Source organism: Cnephaeus nilssonii (genome assembly GCF_951640355.1).
Source record: "Cnephaeus nilssonii genome assembly, chromosome: 4".
NCBI lineage: Eukaryota > Metazoa > Chordata > Mammalia > Chiroptera > Vespertilionidae > Cnephaeus > Cnephaeus nilssonii.
In genome coordinates this window covers 34,978,262-34,996,337 of record NC_137075.1, presented here as the reverse complement: position 1 = coordinate 34,996,337, position 18,076 = coordinate 34,978,262, and the positions used below count along the sequence as shown (strand labels likewise).

The window sequence follows — 18,076 nt, the reverse complement described above, 5'->3', positions numbered from 1 at the left end:
TGGAGTATGTGTTGATTGGCAAAGGACAAAACAAGAGGCTCATTGCAAAACAGGGCCATGTGCCAATCTGTGGGATTCTGCACATCTTAGACTCATACCCCTCCCGGCTCTGCTGGCCCCACCCACAGGGGCTGCTCTATATCTTCAGTCCACAGGACAGGGGAGACCAGCTGCCCCTGAGACCCAGGACCACCAGTTGGATCTGTTCTCACAGCAGCCACAGCACTGGACTGGGTAAGACAATGACCCCCTCCTGGGGTTGGGACAGGAGGACCAGGGATGGGACAGCAACTGCCAGGGGACTGAGCTTGGGTTAGTAGCCAGGACACAAGACAGACATGGGGGGGGGGGGCTGAAGGGAAAGGAAATAGGACCTTGGTGACAGCATGGGCCCTTCAGGGTGACAGATGAAGGGGTGTGTCACAACTGGGCAGGGATGCAAGAGATGCTTCTCTTTTGACAGGAAACATGGTTCCAACACAGCGGGATTCCCAGCTTTGTCTCCTTCTGCTGCTGGGGCTCATGGGAATGGTGATCTCCTTCCATGCCCCACCTGGGGGTCTAACCTGGGCTCAGTGGTTTGAAGTTCAACATGTAAACATGACCAATGCTCAATGCACCATTGCAATGCAGCCGATTAACCGCCTTAATTATATGAGTTTCCAGAAGCCATGCAAAGGCGAAAATACTTTCATCCACACACCACTTGCTGCTGTAGTTCAGCTCTGTTCCACGACAAATATAACCTGCCGTAATGGACGTGATAGAAATTGCTATAGAAGCCGAGCTGCAGTGCATCTTACCTACTGCAACCTCACAGGACCGGCACGACCTTACAATCAGTGCCAATACCAGCAAGTAGCCTTACTGAGAAACTACAGTGTTGCCTGTACCAATTCAGTTCCAGTTCACTTCGACAGAATCTACTAAGCTCTGTGCCCGCAGTCACAGCCATGGTCCCATGCCACCATCCACCCTTGATATCAGCACCAGTCCTCACCACCAGCCCACAACCCCTTTAAGCTCTGCTGCCTGAAGCTCCTGTTCACCGGCAATAAACTCCTTTGCAGAATGACCTACCAGTGTCTGTGTCTGTTTGTGCCCCTCTGCTGTCATGTAGTCACATCTGATCAAGAGAATGCTTCCCTTCCTCTCCTATGAGATCTGAGGTACATAGAGAGGCATGAGTGTAAGAGGCTCCTTGTAAAATGAAGTGACTCAGAATGTCCTCGCTCTCTGCCTCACATTGAAAACCCGAAGCTTCAACTGATCTGTGTATTTCTATCGCAAGAGGTAAATGGGCCCAGTTGAGTAACTAGGAAGCAAAGGCCTTTAATTCTGTCTGATTAATGAGTAATAAATTATATGAGAAATGTAAACTTTTTGTTGTAATGCAAAACAGATAAAATATCAAATGTGATTTTTAGCTACAGAGATATTTTTATGTAAAAGAGTGCATCAGTTCTACAGGTATTACTGGTTACACTAGGGCTGGATTCTGGGTCCAATGTGGAATGAGATCACCTGTTCAGGTAGCACATTCACAGGTTCTAGTGCTGCGTAGAGAAGAGGGGAAGTTCTCCCTGGCAATTTCTATGTCCTGGAAAAGGGAGAAGCTGGTCCTGAGGTGGTAGAAGGGCAGGGAAGAGGCACAAAATTGGGATGTCTCATCAGGGTGAGGATGCTCTTGCCCAATTTAGCCTCCACTGCTGCCCTCAAGGGGAAATCATTGGCTCATACACACTCAGGTCAGGAAGGGGCACTGGCTCTAGGATTAGTGGGTTGTAGAGCCACAGAAAGAAAGACTGGATAATGAGATTTCCTGCCCCGCTTCCATCACAGGGCTGCACTCAGGAATGAATGAGGAACAGAAAGAAAAATCACTTGGCAAACTGTGGTCAGGAGCAGCATTCATGTGACTGTTTGGGTGACAGGGGTTGGGGGATGTCTTTTGGAGTGTCTGCCTTTCGCTTATACAGAGGTGGCATGTCATCAAATCTCTACCTCTAACTATACCTCTTTCTGGGGTTTCTGACCTCCTGTTCTCAGCTCCACTTCCAGACCCAGGGATGTAGCAGTCTAATCCCTCTCACCTTCCACACAGTCAGTACTTCTTGCTTTGTGGTACTTCAGACGCTAGCTGCATTCAAACATCTCCTCTGAGGAAGCCATTGCAGTTTTGCTCCTTCTGGAGCGAAACAATCTTCATTGCTTAGAGTGGGTTAATTGTATCCTAAGGTTCTTAGGCCACCAGAAAGAGCAAGAGACAGAATTCTAAGAGGTACTCAAAAGCACAAAAAAATATTAGAGTGAATTTAAGATTAGAAAACCATGTTTAATTTATTCATTTTCTATTTTTTTCTCTTTAAATTTTTTTTATTGATTAAGGTATTACATGTGTCCACATTAGTAGCATTTTAAAGAATAATAGTCAACACAGGTTTCCTCGACAACATGACTTTTGGAAAATTTTAAAAGGCTAAGGAAGTTTGCCATGCACATGTGGACTGAGGTTGGGCTCAGGTGGTCACCAGGCAGGAATGTATCTGGTATTTCAGAGAGCATTAAAGACCATGGAACTGCAGAAACATGAATAGAGGTAGAGTAGTAGGAGGTTAGTTTTGAAAGGCAAGGATACTGGAGGACAGATCACATAAGGGCATACAATCTTTGTATGACTTTAGCCATTATTCTAAGAGAAATGAAGACATTATAGAAAAATTTTAACTATAGAGATTTCTGAGCTGAGTTACATGATGTCAGTTATGCTTTCAAGGGATCGTTCAGGCTACCATAAGTGGTGAGGGGGGAAGCAGGTAGCACAGTGGTAGCCCTTTGCAGTAATGGCAGTGGGAGGTGACGATGTCTCATAGTAGCTGGTAGCAGTTGACCAGCAAGAAGTGATCAGGTTTTGGCATGTGTAGAAGATAGAAACAACAGACTTTCTGATAAACTAGCTGGAGAGGTAAGAGAAAGAAAGGAGTAAAAGATTACATAAACAGGTTTGTATCCTGATAAAAACTTACTGTCTAGTACATAGTAGCTCATCCACTGTGGCTAGGATCAATCATAATCAGCCACTCTGAGGGCCAACCCCACCTAGCAGCAATAAAAACTCAGTTACGGGGGGGAGGAAGATGGCTGCCAACAGGAAGGAAGACTGCAAGATAGTGTGTGAGTGAGAGAATGAAAGGAGAGTGTGTGGATGTACAGGGAATGTATATTTGTGGGTGAGGGACAGCTATACTCCAAGGGACTGTTGGGGATTACCAGACCAGGCTCCCCTGACCAGGCAGCCTCCACTGCTGCTGAAATCTCTCCCATAGCAATCGGCTCTGCTGCAGAGACCACGTCATATTGAAGAGGAGAGTGGCTGTTATCAGAAGCTTATACATCCTGGGACTCTACAACCACAACACCCAGGGAACAGCTGCAAACACAGGAACACCGGATCTCAAGCAGCGTGAATATGCTGACTCAGATGAGCTCTGCACCTTCTCACGGAAAAGTAAGATTTCGCCTAGGAAAAGGTGAGGTCTGTGATCCAGGCCGGAGAGAGAAACATGCACAACAGGATCTAGAGTTTCGGGGGAAGTCTGCGCCCCACAAAATCCACGGCCATTGGGGCTAGTGTGATCCATGAATGTGGAAGGGGGTCAACACGGCTGCTAGCAGAAGGGAACTCGAAAAATCAACCCATAGCTGGACTGGGCGCAAAAAGGCAGCCTAAAATTTTACCAGTGTGCTGGCTACTTAGTGCTAGGGGCATTCAAAGAGTTGCATGCAGTGCCAGAAGGTAAAAGTCAAGAGTTCGTGCACTTACTCTGGCTCTTTTTTTCTCTTTAATTCCTTGCTTTTGATTACTAAGCCCATTACTTAGGATCACCCAATTGGGGAAACTCTCAGAGACTGCAGGGGAAAGTTGTTTTTGTGGAACCTGGGGATCAGAGCAAGAGTAATAATCAGAGAACCAGCTCTGGGGCAGTCCATTCTCCCAAACCAATGTTAAGTGCAACAGGGAAAACAAAATCTAAGCACTACCTAGAGAGGACTTATAGACCCGGAGGTCAATCCAGAAACACTGCCACCCAAGGGTTGAATCACAAATTGACTCTTGTGTAAACACAAATAAAGGAGTCTAAGAAACAAAGAAATACTGCCTGCTGAAAAATCAGGACTATGGCTTACAACACGGAGGAGCAGTGGAATGCAGGTAACTTCAATACTGTTCTAACTACTGAAAAGGAAACAGGCATGCCAAACAGAACAGTAGAGGAAGTGAATGACCTTCACTACTGCATATTTTTATTTTTTCATCTTTTACTTAAGAAACTATTTTTTTTCTTTTTTCCTCACTTGATTTTAACTTTTAAATTATTAAATTTTTACTTTTAATCAGTATTTTACTACTATTATTTTACCTTTTTTTTTTAAAAAAAAGTGTCATTTTATTTTCTCTCTATTTTATTTTATTTTGGGATTAGTGTTCTACATTCTATTTTAATTTTTCCTTTAGCATCATTTTACTCTATCTCAACTTTACTTTTAGGCCAACACTCTCTTACTCACTTCTTCCCTTTTGTTGTCCTGTTTCTCTTACCCTATTCCTCCTTTAGATTTTCCCCATTCCTTCTTTTTACCTCCTGGTAAAAATTCACCCTACTTATGTATCTAATTTCCAATCCCCTGATCTAAGTCCATAAACACCTCTCTCTTCTCTTTCTTCACTATCCACATTTTTTTCTCTCTGCCCTTTTGATTGTTTGTTTGTTGTTGTTATGTTTTTTTGTTTTGGTTTGGTTTTTTTGTTCTAGGTTTTTTTGTTTTATTTTGTTTTGTTTTGCCTTGCTTTCTCTCTGTCCAATTGTTGTTGTTTGCTTGATTATTGATTAGATTGGCTTTTTTTCTGCTTGTTTTGTGAGATTGTTTCTCTTTTTTGTTGTTGTTGTTTTGGTTTTGTTTGTTTTTTGCTTATGTTTTTCCTCTCCTCACTTGTTATTAGTTGGTGTTTGTAGTTTGCATTCATCTCTGGGTGTTTGCATTTTTTGGGATTAGTGGTTGTTCTATTGGAGTTCTCCCCCCATATAAATAGTTTTCTTCCCTTCTTTTTTTTTTTTTCTTTCCAATTTTTTTTATTAAGGTATTATATGTGTACATATCTTACCATTGCCCCCCCAACCCCACTCCCATATATGCCCTCACCCCCCAGAGTTTTGCGTCCATTGGTTATGCTTATATGCATGCATACAAGTCCTTTGATTGATCTCTTATCTCCCCCATCTCTCCCTAACCTTCCCCCTGTAATTTGACAGTCTGTTTGATGCTTTACTGTCTCTGTATCTATCTTTTTGTTCAATTTTATAATGTTCTTTATTATCCATAAATGAGTGAGATCATGTGGTATTTTTCTTTCATTGACTGACTTATTTCACTTAACATAATGTTCTCCAATTCCATCCAGGTTGCTGCAAATGATGAGAATTCCTTCTTTTTTATGGCAGCATAGTATTCCATTGTGTAGATGTACCACAGTTTTCTGATCCAGTCATCTGCTGACGGGCACCTAGGCTGTTTCCAAATCTTAGCTATGGTGAATTGTGCTGCTCTGAACATAGGGGTGCATATGTCCTTTCTGATTGGTGTTTCTAGTTTCTTCGGATATATTCCCAGGAGTGGGATTACTGGGTCAAATGGGAGTTCCATTTTCAGTTTTTTGAGGAAACTCCATACTGTTCTCCACAGTGGCTGCACCAATCTGCATTCCCACCAGCAGTGCACGAGGGTTCCTTTTTCTCCGCATCCTCGCCAACACTTGTCGTTTGTTGATTTGTTGATGATAGCCATTCTGACAGGTGTAAGATGGTACCGCATTGTTGTTTTGATTTGCATCTCTCGGATAATTAGTGACGTTGAGCATGTTTTCATGTGTCTCTTGGCCTTCCTTCTGTCTTCTTTTGAAAAGATTCTATTTAGGTCTGTTGCCCATTTTTTTATTGGATCGTTTATCTTCCTTTTATTAAGTTGCATAAGCTGCCTGTAGATGTTGGAGATTAAACCTTTATCAGTGATGCCATTTGCAAATATGTTCTCCCATGTAGTGGGCCTTCTTGTTGTTTTGTTGATGGTTTCTTTTGCTGTGAAAAAGCTTTTTATTTTTATGTAGTCCCATTTGTTAATTTTCTCTTTAGCTTCCACTGCCCTAGGAGCAGTGTCATTGAAGAATTTCTTTTGGCATATGTCTGAGATTTTGCTGCCTGTGGATTGCTCTAGTATTTTTATGGTTTCCCGTCTTATGTTTAAGTCCTGTATCCATTTTGAGTTTATTTTTGTGTATGGCGTAAGTTGGTGATCAAGCTTCATTTTTTTTGCATGTATCTGTCCAATTTTCCCAACACCATTTATTGAAGAGACTGTCTTTATTCCATTGTATGTTCATGCCTCCTTTGTCAAATATTAATTGAGCATAGTGGTTTGGGTCAATATCTGGATTCTCTATTCTGTTCCATTGATCTATATGTCTGTTCTTGTGCCAGTACCAGGCTGTTTTGAGAACAGTGGCTTTGTAATACAGCTTGAAATCTGGTATTGAGATCCCTCCTACTTTATTCTTCTTTCTCAGGATTGCTGTGGCTATTCGGGGTCTTTTTTTATTCCAGATGAATTTTTGGAGAGTTCTTTCAAGGTCTGTGAAATATGCCGTTGGTATTTTAATGGGGAGTGCATTGAATCTATAGATTGCTTTGGGTAGTATGGACATTTTAATGATGTTGATTCTACCAATCAATGAACATGGTATGTTCTTCCATCTGTTTACGTCTTCCTCTATCTCTTTTTTCAGTGTCCTGTAGTTTTCCGTGTATAGATCTTTTACCTCCTTAGTTAAGTTTATTCCTAGGTATCTTAATTTTTTTGGCGCGATGGTAAATGGGATTGCCTTTTTAGTCTCTCTGTCTGTAAGTTCACTATTGGTGTATAGAAAGGACATAGATTTCTTGGCGTTAATTTTGTATCCTGCTACATTGCCGAATTCATTTATTAAATCTATTAGTTTTTTGACGGAGTCTTTCGGATTTTTTATGTACAATATCATGTCGTCTGCAAATAAAGACAGCTTTACTTGTTCTTTTCCAATTTGGATGCCTTTTATTTCTTCTTCTTGTCTAATTGCAATGGCTAATACTTCCAGTACTATGTCAAACAGGAGTGGTGAGAGTGGGCATCCCTGTCTTGTTCCTGTTCTTAGGGGAAATGTTTTTAGTTTTTGTCCATTGAGTATGATGTTTGCTGTGGGTTTATCATATATAGCTTGTATTATGTTGAGGTATGAGCCTTTTATTCCCATCTTGTTGAGAGTTTTTATCAAGAAAGGGTGTTGGATTTTGTCAAATGCTTTTTCTGCATCAATTGATATGACTATGTGATTTTTATCTTTCAATTTGTTTATGTGATGTATCACGTTTATTGATTTGCGGATATTGTACCATCCTTGCATTCCTGGGATAAATCCTACTTGGTCATGGTGTATGATCTTTCTGATGTACTGCTGGAGCCGATTTGCTAGAATTTTGTTGAGGATTTTGGCATCTATGTTCATGAGGGATATTGGTCTGTAATTCTCTTTCATTGTGTTGTCTTTATCTGGTTTTGGTATTAGGGTGATGCTGGCTTCATAGAAGGAGCTTGGAAGTGTTCCTTCCACTTGAATTTTTTGGAATAGTCTGAGGAGGATAGGTTTTAGTTCTTCCTTGAATGTTTGGTAAAACTCTCCTGTGAAGCCATCAGGCCCCGGGCTTTTGTTTGCCGGAAGCTTTTTGATGACTGCTTCAATTTCGTCCATAGTTATTGGCCTATTGAGCTGTTTAGATTCTTCTTGATTGATTTTTGGAAGGTTATATTTTTCTAGGAATATGTCCATTTCCTCCAGGTTGTCCAGTTTGTTGGAATAGAGTTGTTCGTAGTATTTTGTAACAATCCTTTGTATTTCGTCAGGGTCTGTTGTTATTTCACCTCTTTCATTTCTGATTTTGTTTATTTGGGTCCTCTCTCTTTGCTTCTTGGTGAGCCTGGCTAGAGGTCCATCAATCTTGTTTATCCTTTCAAAGAACCAGCTCTTGGTTTTGTTGATCTTATGTATTGTTTCTTTGGTCTCTATGTCATTTATCTCCGCTCTGATCTTTGTTATTTCCTTCCTTCTGGTTACACTGGGCTTTTCTTGCTGCGCTTTTTCTAGCTCTTTGAGTTGTAGGATTAAGTAATTTATTACCATTGTTTCTTGTTTTTTGCAATAGGCTTGTAGAGCTATGAACTTCCCTCTCAAGACTGCTTTCGCTGTGTCCCATAGATTTTGGATTGTTGTGTTTTCATTGTCATTTGTTGCCATGGTGTTTTTTATTTCTTCCTTGATCTCCTTGGTGACCCAGTCCTTGTTTAATAGCATGCTGTTTAGTCTCCATGTGTTTGATTTCTTTGGATTGTATTTATTGTAGTTGATTTCCAGTTTTTTGCCACTGTGATCTGAGAAGATGCTTGATATAATTTCTATCTTCTTGAATTTGAAGAGATTTTGCCTGTGACCCAGCATATGGTCTATCTTTGAAAATGACCCATGTGCACTTGAGAAGAATGTATATTCTGTGGCTTTGGGGTGAAATGTTCTGAAGATGTCAATTAATTCCATCTGGTCCAGTGAGTCATTTAAGATTGCTGTTTCTTTGCTGATTTTTTGTTTAGAGGATTTGTCCAGTGGTGATAGTGGGGTATTAAAGTCTCCTACTATGATTGTATTGCTATTAATCTCTCCCTTGATATCCTCCAGGAGTTTTTTTATGTATTTGGGTGCTCCTATATTGGGAGCGTATATGTTTACCAGAATTATTTCTTCTTGTTGGATTTCTCCCTTTAGTATTATGAAGTGGCCTTCCTTATCTCTTGTTATGGCATTTACTTTGAGGTCTATTTTGTCAGATATAAGTATTGCTACCCCTGCTTTTTTTTCATTTCCATTTGCCTGAAAGATATTTTTCCATCCCTTCACTTTCAATCCGTGTGAGTCTCTTGTTCTGAGGTGGGTCTCTTGTAGACAGCATATACATGGGTCGTGTTTTCTTATCCATTCAGCTACTCGATGTCTTTTGATTGGAGCATTTAGTCTGTTTACATTTAAAGTTATTACTGAAAGGTATTTGTTTGCAGTCATATCTATTTTTGTGTCTGTATTCCTTCTTACCTGTTTATTTCTTCTTTTTACAGTATTCCCTTTAGCAATTCTTGCATTGCTGGTTTGGTGGTGATAAACTCCCTGAGGCTTTTTTTGTCTGCAAAGCTCCTGATTTCCCCTTCAATTTTGATTGATAGTCTTGCTGGATATAGTATTCTTGGATTCAGTCCTTTGCTTTGCAACACTTTGTATACCTCCTTCCATTCACTTCTAGCTTGTTGTGTTTCTGATGAGTAATCATTTGACAATCTGATGGGTGTTCCTTTGTAGGTAACTCTCTGTCTCTCTCTTGCCGCCTTTAGGATTCTCTCTTTATCATTTATATTTGCCATTGAAATTATGACATGTCTTGGTGTGGGTCTTTTGGGGTTGATCCTGCTTGGGACTCTCTTTACTTGCATAACTTTTATCTTTCCCATATCCGGGAAGTTTTCTGTCATTATTTCTTCAAATAGATTTTCTAAACCCTGCTGCTCTTCTTGTCCTTCTGGCAGCCCTATTATACGCATGTTACTTCGTTTCATGTTGTCCCGAAGCTCCCTTAGGCTTTCCTCCTGCTTTTTAATTTTTTTCTCCAATTGCTGTTCAGCTTGAGCTTGTTTCTGTACCTGATCTTCTAACTCACTAATTCGGTCCTCTGCTTCTTGTAGTCTACTGTTGAAACTTTCCATGGTGTTTTTGATTGTAGCTATATCACTCTTCATTTCTTCCTGATTCTTGCATAAGTTGTTGATTTTCTCATCCATCCGTTGTATAAATTCCACGACCATTACTCTGAACTCCTTTTCGGTCATGTTGCAAGCTTCAGTTTCACTAATTTCCTTTCTTGGCGACTCCACATTTTCTTTCCTCTGTGAGATATTTCGTTTCCCCATTCTGGCTATTACCAGAAAGCTCAAGTTTCCGTTTGCGTGGACCTGGGCCGTGTGCTGTGGGGACTTCGCTCCACCCGAGTTTCACTGGAGTGCTCTGACACTAGGACGTGTGGCTGCCTTTGGTTGGTGGGAACCAGACTTGCCCAGGGTCAGTGTCCCCAGTGTTCTGTGTGGTCTCGTGTGCACACTTGGAATCAGGGGCCCTGTCTGCACCACACTGTTGGTATGCGCCGAAAACGAGATCCTTAGGATGTGCCAGGAGTCAGAGTTTCCCTGTGTCTGCACCAAGACTCGAGTGTCAAAGTCTCTGTTGCCTTGTGAGGTTTCTCGTTGAGAATCAGGGTCCCTGTGTGTGCATGCACCAACAATTGGGGTCGCTGGCTCTTAGTGTGAATGCGCTGTGAGTCAGGGATCCCCGGCAGCTGTGTCCGGCGTGCCAAATTCCCTGAAGTGGAGCTGCGTCCTGTGTGTGCTCTCTCTACTGAGCCAAACCGGCTAGAGCGCACATTCTTAAAATCCTGAAGGTGAGCTGACTCTGTGGTGCACTCTCCCAAAGTCCCGGAAGGGGGGCGGAGTCCGTCCTGCGCGCCAACTTCCCCGAAGGGAAGCCCTTCTGTGCACGCTCTAAGATTCCCAGAAGGGGGAGCTGTGACCCGCAAGCCAAATTCCCCGAAGGGGAGCCCTCTGTGCGCACTGACAGATTTCCCCGACCGGGAGCTGCTTCTGTCCCGTGAGGCGCCAAATTCCCTAGTGGGGAGCGCGTCCCTGCGCAAAGCTCAGCAGCTTGGGCGAGGGGCGGGTCTATCAGTTACTATGGCGCTCTCGGCGCGCCTGTGAGCGCTCAGCAGCTTGGGGGAGGGGCGGGTCTATCAGTTACTATGGCGCTCTCGGCGCGCCTGCTGGGAGTGGGGTAGGCTCTTTGACTCACGGAATTCTGCTGAGAAGTCTGGATTCTTGTTTGTTGGTGTGAAGCTGTGATAGCAGTTCTCTGTGCCCAGTGGCTGCAGGGTCCTGGTTTGTGTCAGAAGCCAGGATCCGCGTCTCAGGCAGCTCTGTTTCCCAAGATGGCGTGGTCTCCGCGTCCGCACCAGCCGCTGAGAAGTGTCCGCTTTGTGCGCGGGGCTGCGCCATCTAGGACTGCCCAGTTAGGGAGCCCCTTGGAAGACGTGCAGAATCTAACTGACCCTAGCTCACACACACACACACACCACACACGTCTACACTCTCCTCTATGGGTTCCTCACTCGCACTCTCTCCCTACCTTCCAGCCGGTCGCCATCTTTTTTCCTTCCCTTCTTTTTTATTCTTTTTCTTTTCTTTCTTACTTCATTTTCTCAATATGATTTTTGCACTCCTTTTTTTCTTTTTTTCGTATCTTCTAATTCTCTTTTCTCTGGTGGTCACCTTTATTTGGGGTTTTTAGTATCGTGAATACATTTGAGTACAGTGCCTTGTGTGTTTTGCCTTTTTGTATTGTATTTTGTCCCTTTAAATCAATGCAGTAGAGAGAGACCTACATAACCAATACCCAAAGAAGAGAGATCATGGGAAGACAAAGAAATAGCCCACATATGAAAGAAAAGGAGGCATCACCAGAAAAGAAAGTAAAAGAAATAGAGACAAGCAATATGTCAGAGAAGGAAATCTGAGAAATGGTCATAAGGTCACTGAAAAGAATGGAATACAAATTCAACAATATGTGTAAGAACTGAGAGGAAATGAAGAAGATCCAAGAAGAAATAAAAAATGACATTGCTGCTATAAAGAACTCAATAGAAAGCATCAACAGAAGACTAAAAGAAGCAGAGGGCCACATCAGTGAGCCAGGAGACAAGATAGAAAAAATACCCAAGCATTGCAGCATCTAAAAAAAAAAACTTAAAAAACAGGAGGAGAGCCTATGGGAACATTGGGACAACATGAAATGAAACAACATCCGCATAATATGGGTGCCAGAAGGAGAGGAAACTGAGCAAGTAAGAGAAAACCTGTTTGAAGAAATAATGACGGAAAGCTTCCCTGATATAGGGAAGAAAAAAACTCACACAAGTCCAAGAAGCTCACAGAGTCCCCCCCAAAAAAATGAACCCCAAAAGACCGATGCCAAAGCACATTATAATTAAACTAGGTGGGGGGGTGTCCCTCAGGTCAGCCTACATCCTCTTCAATCTGGGCACCCCTCGAGGGATGTCCCGTTTAGGCCCAATCCTGGTGGGATCGGGCAGTCGGACATCCCTCTCACAATCCAGGACTGCTGGTTCCCAACTGCTCGCCTGCCTGCCTTCCTGATTGCCCCTAACTGCTTCTGCCTGCCAGCCTGATCACCCCCTAACCACTCCCCTGCCAGCCTGATTGATGCCTAACTGCTCCCCTACCAGCCTGTTTGCCCCTAACTGCCTTCCCATTTAGGCCTGGTAACCCCTAACTGCCCTCCCCTGCAGGCCTGGACCCCCCCCTCAACTGCTCTCCCCTGCAGGCCTGGGTCCCACCCAACTGCCCTTCCCTGCAGGCCCAGTCACCCCCAACTTCCCTTCTCTGCTGGCCTGGTCAACCCTAAATGCCCTCCCCTGCAGGCTTGATTGCCCCCAACTGCCCTCCCTTGCAGGCCTGGTCCCTCCCAACTGCCCTCCCCTGCTGGCAATCTTGTGCCGGCCATCTTCTGTCCACATGGGGGCAGGACCTTTGACTACATGTGGACAGCCATCTTGTGTGTTGGAGTGATGGTCAATCTGCATATTACTCTTTTATTAGATAGGATAGAGGCCTGGGTGCGGGCCAGCTGGTTTGCCCTGAAGGGTATCCCGGATCAGGGTGGGGGTTTCCCTTGGGGTGTGGGGTGGCCTGGGTGAAGGGCCTGTGGTGGTTTTCAGCCTGGCCACACCCCCTGGTGACCCAAGCAGAGGCCCTGGTATCTGGGATTTATGTATCTTCTACAATTGAAACTTTGTAGCCTGGAGCGGAGCCAAGCCTCCTGCTTGCTCCATGCCTGGAAGCTATTTCTTTTGGGGTTTGTGTATCTTCTATAATTGAAACTTTGTAGCCTGGAGCAGAGGCCTAGGCCAGCCAGGGCTGCAGAAGCTTTGCTTCCTCCATTGCCGGGGGCAACCCTTGCCTCCTGCTCTTTCCAGCTCAGTGGCTGCCACCATTTCTGTTTGGATTTGTTTACCTTCTATAATTGAAACTTTGTAGCCTTGAGTGGAGGCTTAGGCCGGCAAAGGCAGGCGGAAAGCTTGGCTTCCTTTGTTACCGGGGGAACCCAAGCCTCCCTCCTGCTCTCTGTGGCTGTAGCCATCTTGGTTGGGTTTATTTGCATATTTGCTCCTGATTGGTTGTGGGTGTGGCTTGTGGGTGTAGCGGAGTTAGGGTCAATTTGCATATTACTCTTTTATTAGGTAGGATTGGCAAACACCAACGACAAAGTAAGAATATTAAAAGTGGCTACAGAGAGACAGAAACTTAACTACAAAGGATCCCCTATCAGACTAGCAACTGACTTTACATAAGGATAGAGTTCTATCAAGTCCCATTCCATCAGGCCATAAGGGAATGGAATGAAATATACAAAGTCATGCAAAGGAAGGGTCTGAATCCAAGAATACTGTACCCAGCAAGGATATCAATAAAAATTGAGGTGGAAATCAGGAACTTCACAGACAAAAAAGGACTAAGGGAGTTTATTACCACCAAACCAGCAATGCAAGAAATGCTAAAGGGTCTGCTGTAAAAAGAAGAAATAGGAAGCAAGAAGGAACACAGGCATAAATATTAAAAATGGTGACAAACAAGTACCTATCAATAATAACTTTAAATGTAAATGGATTAAGTGCCCCAATCAAAAGACATAGGGTAGATGAGTGGATAAGAATAAATGATTCATATATCTGCTGACTAGTGGAAACCCACCTCAGAAAAAAGGACTCACACAGACTTATGGTGAAGGGATGGAAAAAGGTTTTTCAGGTGAATGGAAATGAAAAAAAAGCTGGGGTACCAATACTTATATCTGACAAATTAGATCTCAAAGTGAAGGACATAACAAGATATAAGGAAGGTCACTTCATAATACTAAAGGGAGCAAACCAACAAGAAGAAATAACTCTGGTAAACATATACGCACCCAATACAGGAGCACCTAAATACATTAAAAAAAATTCTGGAGGCTATAAAGGGAGAGATTGACAGCAATACAGTCATATTAGGGGACTTTAATATCCCACTATCAACACTGGACAAATCCTCTAGACAAAAAAATCAACAAAGAAACACCAATCCTAAATGACTCACTAGATCACATGGAATTAATTGACATCTTCAGAACATTTCACCCCAAAGCCACAGAATATACATTCTTCTCAATTGCACATGGGTTATTTTCAAAATTAGACCATATATTGGGTCACAGTCCAAGTCTCTTCAAATTCAAGAAGATAGAAATCATATCAAGCTTCTTCAAGATCACAATGGCATAAAACTAGAAATCAACTACAATAAAAACAATAAAAAATCAAACACGTGGAAGCTAAATAGCCTTCTACTAAACAATGACTGGGTTACCAGAGAGATCAAAGAAGAAATAAAAAGCATCATAGCAACAAATGACAATGAAAACACAGCAATCCAAAATCTATGGGACACAATGAAAGCAGTCTTGAGAGGGAAGTTAATAGCTCTACAAGCCTACCACAAAAAAAAAAAAAAAATACAATGGTAATAAATTACCTAACCCTACAACTTAAAGAATTAGAAAGAGAGCAACAAGAAAATCCCAGCATAAGCAGAAGGAAGGAAGTAATGAAGATCCGAGTGGAGATAAATGAAATAGAGACCAAAAAAATAAATAAATAACAATACAAAAGATCAACAAAACTAAGAGCTGGTTCTTTGAAAGGATAAACAAGATTGATGAACCTCTAGCCAGGCTCACCAAAAAGCAAAGAGAGAGGACCCAAATAAACAAAATCAGAAATGAAAGAGGTGAAATAACAACTTATCCCACAGAAATACAAATGATTATGAAAAAATAGTATGAACAACTCTATTCTAACAAAATGGACAACCTAGATGAAATGGACATATTCCTAGAAAAATACAAGCTCCCAAAACTCAACCAAGAAGAAGCAAAAAACCTGAATAAGCAGATAACTTCCAAAGAAATTGAAACAGCTATCAAAAATATTCCAGCAAACAAAAGCCATGGTCTAGACGGCTTTACAGGGGAGTTCTACCAAGCATTCAAAGAAGAACTAAAACCTATCCTACTCAGACTATTCCAAAAAATTTAAGAGGAAGGAACACTTCCAAGTTCTTTCTATGAAGCCAGAATTACCCTAATCCCAAAACCAGATAAAGACACCACAAAAAAAGAGAACTACAGGCCAATATCCTTGATGAACATAGATGCTAGAATCCTCCACAAAATTCTAGCAAATCAGATTCAGCAATACATTAGAAAGATCATACACTATGATTAACGCTGGTGGTCTTAATCCGGCTTCTGCAAGGGGGGTTCAGAAACCTGGAGAAGGGGCTGTGTGTAAATTAAATAAGAGTCCAGAGACTAAACATAATTTTGAAAGGCATTTGGGGGGGGGGGGATGCAGAGGACCTTGGCTGAAGAAACCAAGTTCTCCTCGTCTCAGGGCTCTTGCTTTTTATTAACACAAATTGTTCTAAGGCAAGGTGGAGATATACAAATCAAAGGGTAGAGTTAGGTACAGAATCCATTGTCATATTGTGGAATTACCTTCGGCTGTTCAGGTGTTTCCCCAGTAGGAGGCAATAACATGTAGATTAAGATGCCCTGAACTGTCTGAGAATCAATTTATGTATTCTTTTCAGGTTTGGGGAAATGCCTTTAGCCCTTCCCAACAGGTGATAACATATGTGACTCAGCCCTTGTTGAGTCCCCAAGTTCCATCAACCTTTCGATGAAACTCTTGCAATTATGACATGCTGGAATTGGCTTCCGGCACATGACCAAGTGGGATTTATTCTAGGGATGCAAGGATGATACAATATCTGCAAATCAATAAATGTGATACATCACATAAATAAACTGAGAGACAAAAATCACATAATCATATCAATTGATGCAGAAAAAGCATTTGACAAAATCCAACACCCTTTCTTGATAAAAGCTCTCAGCAAAGTGAGAATAGAGGGATCATACCTCAACATAAGAAAAGCCCTATATGACACACCTAAGCCAACATCATACTCAATGGGCAAAAACTAAACCCATTTCCCCTAAGAACAGGAAAAGACAAGGATGGCCACTTTCACCACTCCTGTTCGACATAGTACTAGAAGTATTTGCCATAGCGATCAGACAAGAAGAAATAAAAGCTAACCAAATTGGAAAAGAAGAAGTAAAACTGTCCTTATTTGCAGATGACATGATATTATACATAGAAAACCCCAAAGACTCCATCAAAAACTACTAGACCTAATAAATGAATTTGACAATGTAGCAGGATACAAAATTAACATCCAGAAATCTATGGCCTTTTTATACATCAATAATGAACTCACTGAAAGAGAAATGAAAAAAAAGTCCTGTTTACCATAGCACACAAAAAAATTAAGATACCTAGGAATAAACTTAACCAAGGACATAAAAGATATATACTTGGAAAACTACAGGACATTGAAAAAAGAGATAGAGAAAGACATAAACAAATGGAAGAACATACCATGTTCATGGATTGGGAGAATCAACATCATTAAAATGTCCATACTACCTAAAGCAATCTATAGATTCAATGCAATATCTATTAAAATACCAATGGCATGTTTCAAAGGTCTAGAACAAACTCTCCAAAAATTCATCTGGAATAAAAAAAACACCCTGAATACCCACAGCTGTCTTGAGAAAGAAGAATAAAGTTGGAGGGATCACAATACCAGACATCAAACTATATTACCAAGCCACAGTTCTCAAAACTGCCTGGTACTGGCACAAGAACAGACATATAGACCAATGGAACAGAATAGAGGACCCAGAAATTGACCTAAGCCATTATACTCGATTAATATTTTACAAAGGAGGCAAGAGCATACAACAGAGTCAAAACAGCCTCTTTAATAAATGGTGTTGGGAAATTTGGTCAGATACATGCAAAAAAATGAAACTAGAGCAACAACTTAAATCATACACAAAAACTCAAAATGGCTAAAGGACTTGAATGTAAGATGGGAAACCATAAAAATCCTGCATGACTCCATAGGCAGCAAAATTGCAGACATGTGTCATAACAATATCTTTTCAGACACAGATCCTAAGGCTAGAGAGACTAAAGGAGAAAATTAAAAAATGGGACTACATCAAAATAAAAAGCTTCTGCACAGCAAAAGAAACCATCGACAAAACAACAAGAAAGCCCACTTGCATGGGAGAACATATTTGCCAATGTTATCTCTGATAAGGGTTTAATCTCCAACATTTACAGGGAACTCATACAATTTAACAAAAGGAAGATAAACAACCCAATCAAAAAAAGAGTAAAGGACCTAAAATAGACACTTTTCAAAAGAAGACATTCAGAAAGCCAAGAGACACATGAAAACATGCTCAAAGTCACTAGTCATCCGAGAGATGCAAATCAAAGCAACAATGAGTTATCACCTCACACCTGTCAGAATGGCTATCATCAACAAATGAACAAATGACAAGTGCTGGAGAAGATGTGGAAAAAAGGAACCCTCCTTCACTGTTGGTGCGGATGCAGACAGGTGCAGCCATTGTGGAAAACAGTATGGCGTTTCCTCAAAAATTTAAAAATGGAACTGCCTTTTGACCCAATAATACCACTTCTAGGAATAGATCCCAAGAAAACAGAAACACCAATCAGAAAGGACATATGCATCCCTATGTTCATAGCAATACAATTTACAATAGCTAAGATTTGGAAACAGCCTAAATGACCATCAGCAGATGAGTGGATTAGAAAACTATGGTGCATCTACACAATGGAATACTACGCTG

At 41.7% G+C, this 18,076-nt stretch overlaps 1 protein-coding gene across 1 annotated transcript; it reads left to right on the top strand.

Moving 5' to 3' along the window:
- Positions 1–468: 468 nt before the first annotated feature.
- On the top strand, positions 469–930 carry LOC307097708 (non-secretory ribonuclease-like; the record flags this gene model as incomplete). The annotated part of the gene is made up of 1 exon (XM_079767771.1): positions 469–930. The coding sequence occupies one exon, from the start codon at positions 469–471 to the stop codon at positions 928–930; it is 462 nt and encodes a 153-aa protein (XP_079623897.1).
- Positions 931–18,076: the final 17,146 nt, after the last annotated feature.